Raw genomic sequence first — 17,375 nt, 5'->3', positions numbered from 1 at the left:
TACACACTAACAAAGAAATCCCCAAAAGTACAGTGGTAATACCATGTTTTTGGACATGAACCATGGATGTACCATTATTTGAAGTACCTCGGAGTACCATGTAAATACCATGGTATATGAATATGGTAATCATTTTGTACCATGATGTACATTTAAGTACAGTGGCTCATTTCAGGGCAAAGAACACTGATTAACTGCGGTAAAATTACTCAAGTGTCTTTTTACTTTTATAAAACTGTGGCAACAGCACTATGAAAAAGGACAGCAATGCTCATTAACAGTGTTGGGTAAATAATGCAAACACGTAATCCACTACAAATTAACATTCTCTATAACTGTAATCAGATTACTGACTTTAATGATAACTCCACCAGAAAAGTAATTACATTTAAGTTACTTTCTAAGAGTACGTTTACACGACAACGATGTACTAAAAATGGAAAAGTTTTTCCTTTGCGTTTTTGAAAAGTTTCACGTATAGACGACAACATTGTCAAAACGATCCCCGTTCACACGGATCCACAAAAACGACTAAAAACGATGTATAATGCATGCCAGGCCAGTAGTTTGTGATGTCACTTTGTAAAGAAGCACTACGCGCCTGCGCACATAAGCATTCTTCCACAGAGCGGTGAATACAAACAATGAAGATGGCGATCACTGGTCGTGGTAGTGATGCAGTAAATCTACACTTTGCCGGAGAAGCGTCAATAAACTCAAAATCTTGAGCAGCACAAATACAGTCCTGTAGTCCGCTAATGTAGTTTTGAATGTCTCGCGCATTTTTTTGAAGTACTCGCGCGCATGCCTACAGACTGAACACATAATACGCATGCGCATGACATCATCGTTTTCACAAATTCGCATTTTTGTATGTTTACACGGAGATGATAACAGCATCGTTTTCAAAAACTTGCACTTTGAAACCCATTTTCAAAAGTTTACATTTTCAGGCCCCAAAATGCCGTTGTCCATAAATGTAGATGTCAAAAGCTTGGCATTGGACTTGGTGAGACCAAGATCTCTAATCAAGACGTTGAGGTCTTTTTGGTTGGGGTAGTATGGGTTTCTCTCCTCAGCTCCACCTCTGAAATACCTCAAAGTCCATATCCTTGATGCTCATCTTGATAAATTCAAGGAGAACATGGAAGCGTACTCGGAGGAACAAGGCTAGCACTTCCATCAGGATATACTGGACTTTGAACGCAGTATAACAATATAATGAGAACATGATGGGAGACTTCATTTGGGGGCTGATTCGTAAAAATGATTTACAGTATAATGGTAAATCTCGAAAAACTACTCACTTCTAAAACTTTTGTAGTCATTTTTGTATTACTTTAGTATAAATACATGTTAATTATAAATAACTTGTTATAAATAACTTGTTTAAATGACTGGCGTCCTGTTGCTCTGACCCCCATCATCAGCAAATGCTTTGAGAGACTAATCAGAGATTACATCTGCTCTGTATTACCACTCAATCTTGACCCGCTGCAGTTTGCTTACTGTAACAACCGCTCCACTGATGATGCCATTGCATCTACAATACACACTGCTCTCTCCCACCTGGAAAAAAAGAACACTTATGTGAGAATGCTGTTTGTAGACTACAGCTCAGCATTCAACACCATAGTGCCCTCCAAGCTAGATGAGAAACTCCGGGCTCTGGGCTTAAACAGCTCGCTGTGCAGCTGGATCCTGGACTTCCTATCAAGCAGACGCCAGGTGGTTAGAATAGGCAGCAACATCTCCTCATCACTGACCCTCAACACTGGAGCCCCGCAGGGCTGTGTTCTCAGCCCACTACTGTATTCCCTGTACACACATGACTGTGTGGCAACACATAACTCCAATGCCATCATTAAGTTTGCTGATGACACGACGGTGGTAGGTCTGATCACTGACAATGATGAAACAGCCTACAGAGAGGAGGTGCACACTCTGACACACTGGTGTCAGGAGCACAACCTCTCCCTCAGTGTCAGTAAGACAAAGGAGCTTGTGGTGGACTTCAGGAGAAAAGACAGAGAACACAGTCCAATCACCATCAATGGAGCACCAGTGGAGAGAGTCAGCAGCTTCAAGTTCCTGGGTGTCCACATCACTGAGGAACTCACATGGTCCGTCCACACTGAAGTCGTTGTGAAGAAGGCTCATCAGCGCCTTTTCTTCCTGAGACGGCTGAGGAAGTTTGGAATGAACCGCCACATCCTCACACGGTTCTACACCTGCACTGTGAAGAGCATCCTGACTGGCTGTATCTCCGCCTGGTACGGCAATAGCACTGCCCACAACCGCAAAGCACTGCAATGGGTGGTGCGAACTGCCAAACACATCATCGGAGGTGAGCTTCCCTCCCTCCAGGAAATATATACAAGGCGGTGTGTGAAAAAAGCTCGGAGGATCATCAGAGACTCCAGCCACCCGAGCCATGGGCTGTTCTCACTGCTACCATCAGGTAGGCGGTATCGCAGCATCAGGACCCGCACCAGCCGACTCCATGATAGCTTCTTCCCCCAAGCAATCAGACTTCTGAACTCTTGATCTCCCACGATCAAAATACATCAGCCCTGCACTTTATTACTCTTTTATTTCACACCGGACTGTCATAAATTATATTACTGTCATTATATTATGTCTCTCTTAACAACTGACTATCAACCGACAGCCTGAATGTCAATACAGTACAATACTGTACATTCTATATATATACTTTTTTTCATATATATTTTAATTTTTATTGAATAATGTGTATCTATATAGTATCTATATAGTAAAAAAAACAAAAAAAAAAAAAACAAAAACAGCATATTGTATACTGTGCAATGTATGTTATTATTGTATATTGTTGAGTGTAATTGTGTATAACAGATGTTTAAATTGTGTTGTGTTAATTTGATGTTTTAAGTTGTGTACTTATGTATAACAGATGTTTAAATTGTGTTGTGTTAATTTGATGTTTTAAGTCGAGTTTAATTATGTATGACAGATGTTTAAATTGCGTTGTGTTAATTTGATGTTATTGTAAATTGGTATATGTCTCATCACTGTCACGACTGCTATGTTGATCGGAACTGCACCCAAGAATTTCACACACCATTGCACTTGTGTATATGGCTGTGTGACAATAAAGTGATTTGATTTGATTTTGATTTGTTAATTTAGATTCATATGTTTTTTTTTTTCTGACATTATGTGAACGAAAAGACACAAATTCACCCGTTTTCTCATTGGAAATAGGTACATTTCAAAATATCACTGTCCTGGTCACAAAAGTAAAGTTTGTGGGGAATAATATGCATAAGCAATTAGGAAATAACACCTACTACCCAGGAACCAAAAAAAAAAAAAAAAAAAAATTGTTACACAGTGTTATTGATAATTATCAGAATAATTCTTTCCCTAGTGATATTGGTCATCAGTCTTTTGTAGGGTCTTTATACCAATATAGAATGTGTCAAAAGTTTGGATGAAAGCATCTGCTAAATGACTACATTTAAATGTAAATTGTCAATTTACAATAGCTTTGAAAATGCCATAATTTAGAGTCTAGAACTTATTTGTATAAGTAAGTGTAGAGCTGAGGAGGGTGGGGCCGGGCTGAAATGACGCACGCCTGGTCCCCAATCAGCCTGATGGGGCGCGCGAGGGATAAAGGTGGCCGGGGACAACAGTTCGAGAGAGAGAGAATCACAGGCAGCTGTACTGTGTGTTTATGGTTGTGTGTTTGTTTGAGTTGTTTATTGAATTATTGTTTATGGTTGTGTGTTTGTTTGAGTTGTTTATTGAATTATTATTTAAGTTGTCAAGCCGGTTCTTGCCTCCTCCTTTCCACTGAACCCCCCTTACACTGGGACAGGCGCCACCTGTCCTCATCTTATTGCTCTCCCTATTTCATCCCTTGTGTTTTCCCTATACGTTTGCTGGTTTATTGTTGCTGTACCACTCACGTTTGTCTCTTGTCTAGTGTGGAGTTGGTTGCGCAGTTCTCGAGGTGGTGCCCTGTTGGTTGCTCTCAAGGAGGATTCCTTGAATGATTTGCCTGTGTGTCGGGGAACTTGTGTGCCTGGGCTTTGCTTCAGATCACACCAACCTGCTGCGGATCTTTCCAGACTTCCACAACACAACACAACACGAACTGACGAACACACTCTCCTCGCCCTTTGTGGCTTCAATATTTGAGCTTGACCGAGCTGGAGCTGGAGCGCTTTTTCTGATCGATTAATAAGATTTATTTCCTCTGCTCTTGGGTCTTTTGTCCCTGCGCACCTGACAGAATAAACCAGCCAGTTATGGACCCAGCGGAGGATACCGCTATTCGTTCCACCCTGTCTCAGCAAGGGGCTCTGCTTCCGCATCTAACCGTGCCATGGAGATGATGGCGTTGCAGCTCGCTGAGTTTACGGCGCTGGTCCAGCAACTCCGCCTCTCTCCTGATCCTAGTCCGGCGCAGAATTTACCTCCTCCCCTTCGACTGTTTTCCACACCTCTGTGAGCAGGTCTGATGTGCAAATTCTTCCCCCAGCTCCATACTCGCGTGAGGGATCTGTAAGGGCTTTTCTCGATGTTCTCTGTTTTTCTCTATGCAGCCCTCTACTTTCACTTCCAACAACATGAAAGTTGCCTGTGTTATCATGCTCCTTTCTGGGAAGGCTGGAGAATGGGGAAGGCTATGTGGGACAACTCTCATGCATGCTGCTCTTCCTATGAGGCTTTTTCTACAGAGCTTTGCTGGGTTTTCGACCACACCGCTCAAGGCCAGGAGGCAGGGACAATTTTATCTGGACTTTCCCAGGGGAACCGATCTGTTGTCGAATTTGCGATTGAGTTTCACACTCTGGCTGCCTCCTGTGACTGGAACGACCACACTATGTGGGATCGCTTCTTGCAGGGGTTATGTGACTCCATCCAAGACAAAATATTTTCCTTGGACCTACCCCCCCCCCTTTTTTGATAACTTGGTGGACCTGGCCATTCGGGTCGATCAGCGCCTGGCTCAATGCTGAGAACATCGTCGATGCCACTACCCGTCTGCCTGGGCTGCTGATTCTCATCCTCTGCCCGCTCCTGCATCCGCATCTCCTGATCCTCATCCCAACCCAGAACCCATGCAAGTGGGCAGACTCCCAGTGTCACGTAGGAAGAGGCAGCAACGAATCATCAAGGGCTAATGTTTCACTTGTGGCCAAGCTGGCCATCTCTCTGCTACCTGTCCGTTAAAAGACCCCGCTCGTCTGTAGTTAGGGGGTTACTGGTGAGTGCAACTCCCCTGGACAAAGCCCCCGGACTTCGCACTCTTCTCCCGGTCCAGTTACAGAGTGGTACTAACAGTCATGTGATCTCGGCTCTGGTGGATTCCAGCACCGAGGGGAATTTTATCGACACGGATTTGGCTTCAAGGTGGTGGCTTCCCAGATTCTGACTGGAGGAACCCATCACAGCCCACACACTCAGTGGAACGCCCTTGTCATCATCACACATGCCACTAAACCTGTCACCATGGTCTCTGGGAATCATTCTGAGCAGATGTCCTTCCTTCTCATCAGTCTCCAGCTACCCCGGTTGTGCTGGGGCACCCATGGTTGGTGACACACAACCCTCACATAGATTGGGCAATCAACTCTGTTTTGTCTTGGAGCTTTTTCTGTTCTTCTCATTTTCTTAACTCTGCTGTCTCTGTCCAGGCTTATTTTTTGTTGCAGGATGAGATGGAAGATGTGTCAGGGGTCCCGCTGGAATATCACGACTTTAGGGTGGTGTTCAGCCGATCCCATGCCTTGAACCTCCCTCCCCATCACCCGTACGACTGTGCTATTGAATTGCTTCTAGGCACTTCTCCGCATCGAGGTTGGTTGTATTCACTCTCGGCTCCCAAGAGGGAGGCCATGAACAGGTATATTAACGGTTCTTTAGCAGCCAGTCTCATCCGATCTTCCACTTCACCCGGAGGTGCAGGGTTCTTATTCGTGGGGAAAAAGGATGGCATGCTTAGACCCTGCATATATTATCAAGGGCTGAATAACATCACGGTTAAGAACCATTACCCTCTGCCATTGATGTCCTCAGCTTTCAAACTCTTGCATGGGGCATCCGTCCATATTAGGAAGGGGATGAGTGGAAGATGGCAATTAACATCCGTAGGGGCACTGCGAATACTTGGTCATGCCTTTCAGATTGGTCAACACTCCCGCTGTCTTCCAGGGGCTTGTGAATGACATGCTTCGACTGCTAGAAAATCTGTTTGTCATGGTGGAGAAGTGCGCGTTTCATGCACAGTCGGTTCCGTTCTTGGGGTTCATTGTTTCGTCCGAGGGAGTGCGTATGGACCCAGCTAAGGTTAAGGCCGTCACTGAGAGGCCAACCCCTGATTCTCGCAAGGCTTTACAGAGGTTTCTGGGGTTCGCTAACTTTTACTGTAGATTTATAAGAAATTATAGTCAACTCGCCGCACCCCTGACAGGTCTGATCTCCACACGCACTGAATATGGTAAAGGTTTTCTCACACGCTCCACCTGTCCTCCTCTTATTGCTCTCCCTATTTCATCCGTATGTTTGCTGGTTTATTGTTGCTGTACCACTCACGTTTGTCTCTTGTCTAGTGTGGAGTTGGTTGCACAGTTCTTGAAGTGGTGTTTACCCCACAGATCGCCATTGCCCTGTTGGTTGCTCTCGAGGAGGATTCCTCGCATCACACCAACCTGCTGCGGATCTTTCCAGACTTCCATGACACAACACGAACTGACGAACATACTCTCCTCGCCCTCTGTGGCTTCATTATTTGAGCTCGACCGAGCTGGCACTGGATCGCATTTTCTGTTTGATTAATAAAGGACTTTGTCATTTATTTCCTCTGCTCTTGGGTCTTTTGTCCCTGTGTACCTGACAATGATAGCAGGAGATAGAGTGCTCGGGCATGTGTTTACCTGCGTATGTCGCAGCTCTTGTCAGCTGTAACATCGCTTCGAATCATTACACTGTTAGTTTAACTACACTTCTCAGCAGCAGGGTGGCAGCGTCATCATTCTTGTATGGAGTTTTATTAAGTCATGCGAGTGTCTGTGTGTGTGTGTGTGTGCATGTGTGTGTGTTTGTGTGCGTGTGGGTTGGTGAGAGTGAAAGAAAGAGAGAGAGGGAGAGAAGGAGTGTGAGGGTGCTTTCCACAGATTTTAAAATACATTTTGGATATTGTAGACATTGTTTGTCATTCTTGTCAAGTTTTATTTGGTTATTTTGCTGTGGTTGCGTGTAATTTTCTTTGAAATAACTTAAATAATTTGCTGAACAATTTGGCGAGCATATGGAACCATAATGCGGTCAAGACCTGGAAATACTCCATACTCATATGTTTACTGAAAATAATTGCACACCTTAGAATATCCGTCAGCCAATCAGAATCAAGCATTCAACAGCTCCATGGTATAATGTATATTAAAGTAATAATGTTAATCCAATCTGATGCCAACACTGTATGCCACCAAAGTAATGTTTTTATAAGTGAGTGCCCATTCCATAATGTGAACATGACATCATCACTTACTTTCTTTTGTCTGTTTGATCCCAAAGCTTAAAAATGATCTAAAAGGGCCACAGGAAACACCAAAATGTTTTGACCTTCACTATGACAAATAGATTTGAGTCATGCTTTTCTTCTAAATCTTTACTGTCGCTGACATTTGTTTCTGCCTGATAACGCAGCTGAAAGGCCAAGATTTTAATCTCCATTGTCATTTCACAAATCCTTAATGAGAGGCGTTGCAGTGTGTGCATAACTGACTGGGGAACTGAGCGCTGGCTTTCTCAAAAATCACAGAATTATTAAATCTGGCAAAGTGGCAGACAGTGCATGAGGAACAACAAAGCAACAACAAACAGCGTCTTGAATAGACTTTCATATACTGATCTATACTGGCTCCTTCACTCTCACAATTCACATTAACAAAGACTGAAAGGAATTTAGGAAGATCAGGGCTAGTTGTCACACTTTTCTTAGGTTAGGTTTAGTTTTGAAAGTTAGTTCAAAATACCTTACCTTACCTTACCCTACACTGTCAGAAATGTTTTTTGCAAAATTGTTACCTTTAGAGGTACAGCAGCTTGTCCCTCTTTTTCTTTTTTTTTTTTTTTATACATACACCTTATAGTTCACCCAAAAATAAAATTCTCACATTAATTCTCACTCTCATGCCATCCAAGATGTGCATGACTTTCTTTCTTCTGCTTAACACAAATTAAGATTTTTAGAAGAATATCTCAGCTCTGTAGGTTCATAAAATGCAAGTGAATGGTGATCAGAACTTTAAAGGTCCAAAAAGCACATAAAGGCAGTATAAAAGTAATCCATATGACTCCAGTAGTTAAATCCATATCTTCAGAAGTGATATGATAGGTGTGGTTAAGAAACAGATTGTAAGGGGGGTTTGAGGGAAAGGAGGAGGTGAGAACCGGCTTGACAACTTAAATAATAATTTAATAAACAACTTAACCAAAAACACACAACCATAAACACACACAGGGCAGCTGCCTGTAATTTTCTCTCTCTCTTGAACTGTCGTCCCCGGCTGCCTTTATCCCTCGCGCTCCTCCTGGCGTTGCCTCAGGCCGGGGAGCCCCCGGCATGATGTACATCCCCCCCTCCTCTCCGGGGGGGGGGGGTGTGGGGGTTGGGTGGCGTGCCTTGCACCCCGACTGCCGGCGGGTCATCCCCGCCATCCTCGACCTAGGAGGAGACAGGAGGGGAAAAACAACAACAAAAACAAAATAGGCGAGGGAAAGGCCAACACGGAGCGACAGAGAGAGAGAGAGGAGAGAGAGAAAAAGAAACTCACCGGTTCTCTGATGCGCCGTTGCGTGGTCCTCGATCACTCCTCCACCCTCTCAGGTGGACGGCAGCCGCTCCTCCCCGGGCGGACCACTCTGCATTCCCGGGGGACGGCAGGGCACTCCTCCGCCCCCGGCAGCGGCTCCCTCGCTCCAGGCGGTCGGGGAGTCCAGTCCCCACTCGCCTCGCGGACGGCGGCCGTTCCCCACGTCCGTGTGGTCGGGCTACTCCGTCCCCCATCGGATGGCAGCGGCGCTCCCCTGGGTGGACGGCAGTGTCGAGGACTCTGCGACTGGAATCCCTCCTCCCTCCCGGGTTTCGGCACCAGTGTAAGGGGGGTTAGAGGGAAAGGAGGAGGCGAGAACCGGCTTGACAACTTAAATAATAATTTAATGAACAACTTAACCAAAAACACACAACCATAAACACACACAGGGCAGCTGCCTGTAATTCTCTCTCTCTCGAACTGTCGTCTCCGGCCGCCTCTATCCCTTGCGTGCCCCATCAGGCTGATTGGGGACCGGGCGTGCGTCATTCCAGCCTGGCCCTGCCCTCCTTGGCTCTACACAGATCAGTATTTAAGTCCTTTTTACTATTAATTCTCCTCCCTGCCCAGTTGGTGGCGATATGCACAAATAATGTGAATTGCTAAAAATAAAAGAATGTGAAAGTAAAAGTGATAATGGAAATTTATAGTAAAGAAGAACTTAAATATTGATCTGTTTCTCACCCACACCTATCATATCACTTCTGAAGATATTAATTTAACCACTGGAGTGAAGAGTTAGGGTTAGGTTTAGGTTATGATGAGAGAATTTTCTTATTTGAGTGAACTATACCTTTAAGGTACAAATATGTACCCTTCACATTCTGAATGACAAGTAAAGGGTACAGCCTTTACAAGTAGAGGGTACTGCCCCAGTGACAAGCTGTTGTATTAAATATATATATATATATATATATATATATATATATATATATATATATATATATATATATATACTGTATATTTAATTTTTAATTTATTTATTTTTTTGACAATGCACTTTAAAATCTTGGCAACAAAAAAAATCTATTAAACATTTCCACTCTTATTGTTCCAGAGAAAGATACAGTTTATTGAAGACATGTTGAGCTTTTCACTATTGGGGCATGTTGTCATACTATATGGGGTAAGTTGTCACAATGGATCATGCCATTAAAAAACCTATTGTAAGGTTTTTTGCTAAATTTACACAGCACAACAATTTTTAAGCACCAAAAAAATCTGCAAAATTTTAGTTTGGAGAATACAAGTCACAAAAATATTATAATTTAAGAGGGTTTTGAAGTAGGTGTTTGAAACCAAAATAATAATAATAATAAAAAAAAACTATTTCACATAGCTCATCTTGTTGACATAGGCTATTTACACTAACTCCGCCCACCACTGCTCAGACCAAACTCAAGACAGCCACGAAAATTTTTTTGGGGTCAACTGCTGATCAAACAAAGGCGGGCATATTTGATTTTTTTCACGAGGGGACAGAGACATTAAACTGGATAATGGGTTAGACATTTAGTGGATTAAAAGATTGGATAACTAATTTTGTGCTCCAGTAGTATGGTGGAAACTACAAACTGCACCCTTATGTGTATGCGTTGTCACGCTGGAGATCAGGGTTGGAATCTCACCCCTCTACATACTTTTCTCCATGTCTCTACTCTTAATATTTCCTATAATACTACTTATAGTAATAAATAAAAAAGATTCCTCGCAGTGATTTGGTCACAGTGAAGGTCAGGGAGTTGAGAGAAGGATTTGATCCAGATAAATTTAACCATGGTGTTACACTAGTAATAGTAGTAACCATGTGTTTAGGTGGAAACTATATAATTCTGATGTACTAACCATGGTGTTACTACAGTAACATGTTGTTAATAGTAGTTAATAGTAACCATGTTTAATTTTGTGGTTACTATGATTTTACTAAAAAATACCACGGTGATACTATGGTTACTGTAGTAAAACCATGGTTAATTTTTGTAAGGTAGGGTTAGGAGTAGGGGTTGGTGTAGGGTGTCTTTGGGACTCCAAATAAACACAATAAAAATGCTGCAGTGATGCCACTATACTGTATGTCAGTATTTAAACAGGGGTCTAAGAGTGTCTGCCACTATTTGCACTAGAGTGCAAACAGCATCTAATGCTATTTGCACTTAGTGCAAAGAAGATGCTTTTTGTTTCTATTTACACTTAGTGAAAATAGCAGCTATCGCTATTTACACTTAGTGCAAAGAAGATGCTTTTTGTTGCTTTTTACACTTAGTGAAAATAGCATCTGCCACTATTTGCACTTAGTGTAAATAACATCTATTGCTATTTGCACTTAGTGTAAATATCCTCTCCCAAAAATCACTGCTAGACAAAAACACAAGCAGTAGAGACTCAAAACTTAGACCTGTGACTCAAAACCTTATAGGTAATGAAATATAGCTCTTGTGACTATACCCAGTCTCCTCTATCCATTTTGTTTTAGGACAAAAAACATCCTTCTCTATATTTCTATGTATTTTCCTGTTGGTGCATGATTGATACAACTACTGTGAACGGACATTGTGATGACATGTTATTCCCCATCCATAAATGTACTGGTTTCATTGTCTAGGTAAAGTCGCCTCTTTACACTTTGGCAGCCTTTTCCTCTGTCTGTGTGTCAGATTGCATGTGTCACTGAATCTGTTGCAGTTAGCACGCCTTTAGTGGCACTCAGACAACTTCCAGCCCCAGCAAGGATCGATAAGTATTGCATGTTCCAGGCACTTAAAGGCTGCCTGACACTCCACGACTCATTCTGCTCCAGTTAGTCAAAGCAGTCATGAAGTTCACAGCAGCTCAGGGAGATATTGTATCAAAGTGGATCAAACCATTATTCATGCCAACGAGGATCAAACCATTATTCATGCAAACGATCTACTGCACAGACCTCAGTTTCCATGGCCATTATTCTTTCATTCAGATAAAATCATGGGTTATGAATTTCAGGTACATCCACGGCATTTTAAAGGAAAAGTGTTAGTTTTATCCAACAAAGTTTGAGATATTATTGTCAATTATTTATTTAGGGTCACAGACGGACTAATTAGAACATATGTAGTCAATTTATATAAGGGAAAATCTTGGGCTTCTATAGTATTAGAATCAGAATTAAGCTTTATTGGCCAAGTTACAAGTTACAAATTATTTGACTTGGTTGGCTACTCAAAAGTTACATGTCATATCAATCAGAAGTTATCATTGATATTATATTGTATACAATATACATAAACACAATGTTCAATTTACAGTAAAATACACAATATACTATACAATAAACATTCAAAATGATTTAGTAAAATATTATTAAATCAAATAATATTAAGTTATTAATTTTGTTTTACAATATAATTTTTCTGAATACCCCACAACATAAGCCACATATTTTCCCACCTCAGGTATTAAAGCCTTTTTCTGTTATGGATACAATTTGTCTAGACAACTAAAAACACCAAAGATTTCCTAGCATTATTATAAAGGAATCTTTAAAAAATAATAATAATAAAAAATAAATAGCTGCCTACTCCCTATGTGTCCCTTAAACCAAATTAATGACTGAAAATATAAAATACATTCTCATATTTTGTTTCAATACTGAACAAAATTTAAAATTCCATCTTTTTATGATTCTTTCAATCAATAGCTGTGTCCCAAACTACACACTATGCACTTACAAAATGTACTATTCACTCAGCCATGTAGTGGATGAATTTTGAAAGTGTAGTATCGTCCCAAATGGAACATTGAAAGTTTTTTTTACTACACAGAAGCATTTACCATTTAACAGCTGACGGAAGTGACGTTTCAAGCACACGTGTTGTGTTGCCGCTAGCTTTAGTGTGTTAGCCAACCTCAGATCAACATTTGTATCTCAAACAATGTACATATTCACACAGCTTGGGGTGATGGTAAAGCATTCAACTCACACTTGCTGTCTTCACAGAAGTTTCACTACCTGCTATGTTCTCCATTATTTACAAATGTTCTGTCAGACCAGCAGCGCAGCCAGGTAACTCCACCCCTTCTGATATGAACGGCAAGCCATGTGCTCTGAGTGCACAAAGTGTCCAACATTCCACACTCTGTTTTGATGGTTGAAAATGTGCATCATCCGGGCACTTAAAGTACACTGTTGGACCTTTGAGCAAAGCCCTTGACCCTATCTGCTCCAGGGGTGCTGTATCATGGCTGACCCTGCACTCTGACCCCAGCTTAGCTGGGATATGTGGGGAAAAAAAAGCAAAAAAAAAAAAAGGATTTCACTGTATATGTGCAAATGTATAATGTGTGACAAAAATAAAGGCTTCTTCTACTTATACTACAAAATGGCATAGAATAGTGCAGAAGTGTGCATTTTGGGACCCACCTAATATCTTTTAGGGGGCTTTCACAAAGTGTATTACATTTTTTCTTTGTTGAACCAACACTTCTGAATATTACCAGAGTGCGAAAATGATCATGTTTATGTTTGTCATATGTATTGCACTGTGCTCAAAATATTTGTCATAGTCAAGTAAAATGCAATGTACATTCACTCATATCTCATTCCCATCAGTGAACTGGGCCTTGTTCAATTGAATCTATCTGGACATCCATTACGCCTCTTCACTGATCTGAATTTTAATGTCCTCAGGTGCGATGTTCTCCTTCTCTGCATCAGTGGAAGCGACCTGCATCCTCATTGCTTCCAGCATCTTTAATGGCCTGTACCCCCTGACCCTGCCCACCTTCCCTGGCATGCCCTTCATTGTCATGGCTGTCTTCATGCTCATCGTGCTCATTATCTTGCAGTAAGTTTATCATTCTCTCATATGAACACTTAATATAGCGAATTCAACACAATTAAATTCAATTCAATTCAGTTCAATTTATTGTAAAGTGCTTTTCACAATATATATATATATTGTTCCAAGTGGGGTCCAAAAGTCTGAAAATCAGAAGGTTAACAAAGTCCATCCAATCATGGATCACTTTCACAATTCACAACAGACAATAGACATATTGGATTGTTGGCATGGTAACACTTTTGGTCAAATGGGTTACAATTATGGTCTAATTTTAATGTTAATTGCTCCCTGAGTGGCCAGGGTAATTGCTTAGAACATTTTGTTTTTAAAGGTAATTACTAAATGGATGCATAGTTTAATTGTAAATACTAAAAAAAAATGTTTTTCTTTTAATAAATTGTTAATTAGATGCTCTAACACACACATCTACAGATATCAAAATCTTTAAAATCTTCGTCTTTTCCAACCTCAATATATAATTATTAATCAGGGTAACTGATGTGATCTTTTAATGCACATATTCTCCCAGTGGTGTATGATACTGTACCATCACCTAAATTAAGAACCACAGATGAGGAGTTTTAATTACAAGCAATATGCATTTTACTTTGAAGCATCACGTCTGCATTGGCTTTCATTGTTATACATTTCGAGATAATAAGCATTACATATTTTGAGCTAATAGCATAAAATAAGTACTAACATTTGTCATGTGGAGAAATACAGAGGACAGCAAATTAGATATTGATCTGTCTTTAGTGTATTCTTCAGCATTTACAGTACAATTAGAGGGTAGATCTTAACACACTTCTATTGTACATGGTATGTAACCAAATTGGGTTACATTTTGTTCAGAAAACAAAAAAAAGACACAACATGTCTGTTGTGGATTAAATGAACTACACTTATGGTTATTCTGCAAGGGCAACTGTGTAAATTTAAGGGGAACCACTTAAATTGACATCGGGACTAGTTTATAAGAAAAACAAAGTTAGTTCTGAGAATAGGTTTAGTATCATTTGATTGCATATGTCACTTGGTTTTTACAAACAATTGTTTGTAGTTGAAGGTTATTCTCTATGGTTTGGATTATGACCAATATATCAGCCAGGGGTGCGTTTCCCATAAAACTATGTAACTCACTGCTTAACCACCATAGTATGACGCATTGTTGGAGAAATTAACTAGCTAGTGAGGACTGTTTCCCATAACCATACTAACTATGTCACACATCCATCATTCTAACAATGATGGTTCAACAATATAGAGCTATTGTAAATTATGTTACGCAGGGGATGGAGTAACAACTTTTGAGGATATCAAATTATAATGGCTAATTTACACGTACTTCAGAAAGCTGTTTAATGCATAAAACATGCTGAAGACACGAAAGCTGCGTGCACTATGTAATCCGACAGATGATTGCACTGCAATAGTGAGGTTTCTCTCTACATCAAACTTTGGGGTTCCCCCGACGCAATTGAGCACATACGCATATGCACACTTTTCTATAACATATAAGAACTTCACTTTTACGTTAACATGGACCCATAAGCCGTGTTCTCCGACAGAAGCCACATGTTCTCCGACAGAAGCCATGTGTGTCAAAGCACTTTCTCTTAATAGCCTTTCATTCCTTAAACGTCTACATTCGCATTTGCATGACGTTTCTAAATGCTGCTTTCTGCAAAGCACCAGAATAAGCAGTTTTCTTAAGTGCATGTAAACATGGTCAAAGTCTTGACAGAATGAAAGATATATATGGAATAAAAGGTATAGAAGCCTCAGTGAATTCAAATGATGTCCATACATCAAACTAACAAGGAACTATGCTTCTAATACACAGGTGGAGGGCTGTAGATCCAAGCACACAACTTTGTGATGCAGTTTGTGAATGTTCGTTGGAACTATGATTTCGGGAAACACCATATCATTGAACTATGTTGGTAAAGATGGAACTTGTGACCATAGTTGGCTAACGATGCTTTTGGGAAATGCACCCAAGGCTGATTAATCAATGGTTATTTGGCTATTCTGAAATTACCAGCATCAGTTCATAACTTTGTTGGCTTGGCCAATTAACAGAAAGGTCACCTTCCTCTTTTGTGAGTTCCAAAATGATCTGACAGCCTTGACAAAGGATAATGAACAATTTCTGGATTAATTTTTTTGTTAGTATTGAGTAAATATTGTGTAAAATTTTTATTTAATTTTATTTTAGCAATTTTGTGCACATCTGCCTCACTGTAACCTAGACTTTTGTTTTTTCAAAGAAAAGAAGGGACGAGTCAAAATTATTTTTCTGGTAATCAACATTATGCCACAAATGCTGTCGATTGAACTTGTATTGAACCCATAATATTCCTTTAAAATAAAAAGTGACCAATAGTATTTCAGTTTAACCTTCTTTTATTATCAATGCAGTATCAAAAATAAGTTGATTTATGTTTTGAATCTGGGCGGTCGTAATTTCATCTCAAATATCTTTGGCTAATTGATCAAAAACGATCACACGCTATGCACCATAACGCCATATCTCAGTAATAACTCTTTCAAGGGATTCCTAGAAAAGCTTTGATCTAACTGTCTCACTTTTCTGGTTGGCAATAAACAGCTCTTCCTCCTCCATTATCAGCCTTTAAATTGATTCTGACGTGCATTTGATGTTCTTCCTCAGACTATATAATTAAGTGATTGTCTTTGGTAATGAAGTCATTAAGTAATGTACACCTGCAATAAAGCCTCTATGTGGTGGGTAGTGAAGTGTGACTTGGTTATCACACCCAGGCTGTAATTATGCCACTAATGTGCTGTTCCTGGAGGCAGTGCCCGCACAGGGTTGCGCAGTCTCCTGTGATGATACTCTTCCTCTATGCATGTGCCGCGCAACCTATTAAACCTGTGCAATGCAGAGGAAGAAATACATAATCCATATGTAATCCATTATCCTGCTGCGAAGTGATATGTGTCCAATCAGAAATTGCAGGCCTCATAAAAGCTCAAATTATACCCCTTCACACTTGGCTTTTTGACATTCTTATTTGCGTTGTGTGCATTAGAGTGTGGCGAGTGGCAGCACTAATAAACAGCTGCAAAGTTTGAATAATACTGTATTCCCTTTCCTTAAAATATCCCCTGCAAATGTTTACTGTATAGGGGAGACTGGGGCTAGTTGTCACACTTTTACTTCAGTTAATATTTCTCAGAGTATGTTAAGTTTTGAAAGTCAATTCCAGTATAAGCACATACCTTAAAATCTTGGCTACAAAAAAAGCTATTAATCATTCCCACCATTATTTCCCAGGAAAAAAGATACAGTTCATTGAACACACATTGACCTTTTGTGGCAACATGCCCCTGCATTGGGGTAAATGTGGGGTAAGTTGTCACAATGGTATCTACCATCAAACAGTCTATTATTGGCTTTTCAGCAAAAGTTAAACAGTAAAACAATTAACAAACAAAATTATGACATTTTGAAACAATTCTCTTCTTCTGAGAACACAGATCAACTTTTTAGTTAAAGTCTACCTTCATGAATCTTGCCTGGATATACAGTATGCTAGTATAGTTTTATTGTGTTAACTTGTTTATACAACAATTACTACAAAACTTGGAATTTTTATTTAGGAGGGTAGAATTCACAAAAATATTCGGTCCCACTTTATATTAGATGTCTTTAACTACTATG

At 40.5% G+C, this 17,375-nt stretch overlaps 1 protein-coding gene across 1 annotated transcript in view; it reads left to right on the top strand.

Moving 5' to 3' along the window:
• Positions 1–17,375, top strand: part of zgc:174356 (uncharacterized protein LOC100137120 homolog) — a 50,054-nt gene that overhangs the window by 18,913 nt on the left and 13,766 nt on the right. Inside the window, exon 6 of the mRNA XM_051722297.1 lies at positions 13,531–13,687. Within this exon, the coding sequence (XP_051578257.1) occupies positions 13,531–13,687 (157 nt within the window). The remainder of the gene's footprint in view (positions 1–13,530; positions 13,688–17,375) is intronic.

Source organism: Myxocyprinus asiaticus, chromosome 17 (genome assembly GCF_019703515.2).
Source record: "Myxocyprinus asiaticus isolate MX2 ecotype Aquarium Trade chromosome 17, UBuf_Myxa_2, whole genome shotgun sequence".
Classification (NCBI taxonomy): domain Eukaryota; kingdom Metazoa; phylum Chordata; class Actinopteri; order Cypriniformes; family Catostomidae; genus Myxocyprinus; species Myxocyprinus asiaticus.
This window is presented reverse-complemented; position numbering and strand designations above follow the sequence as displayed.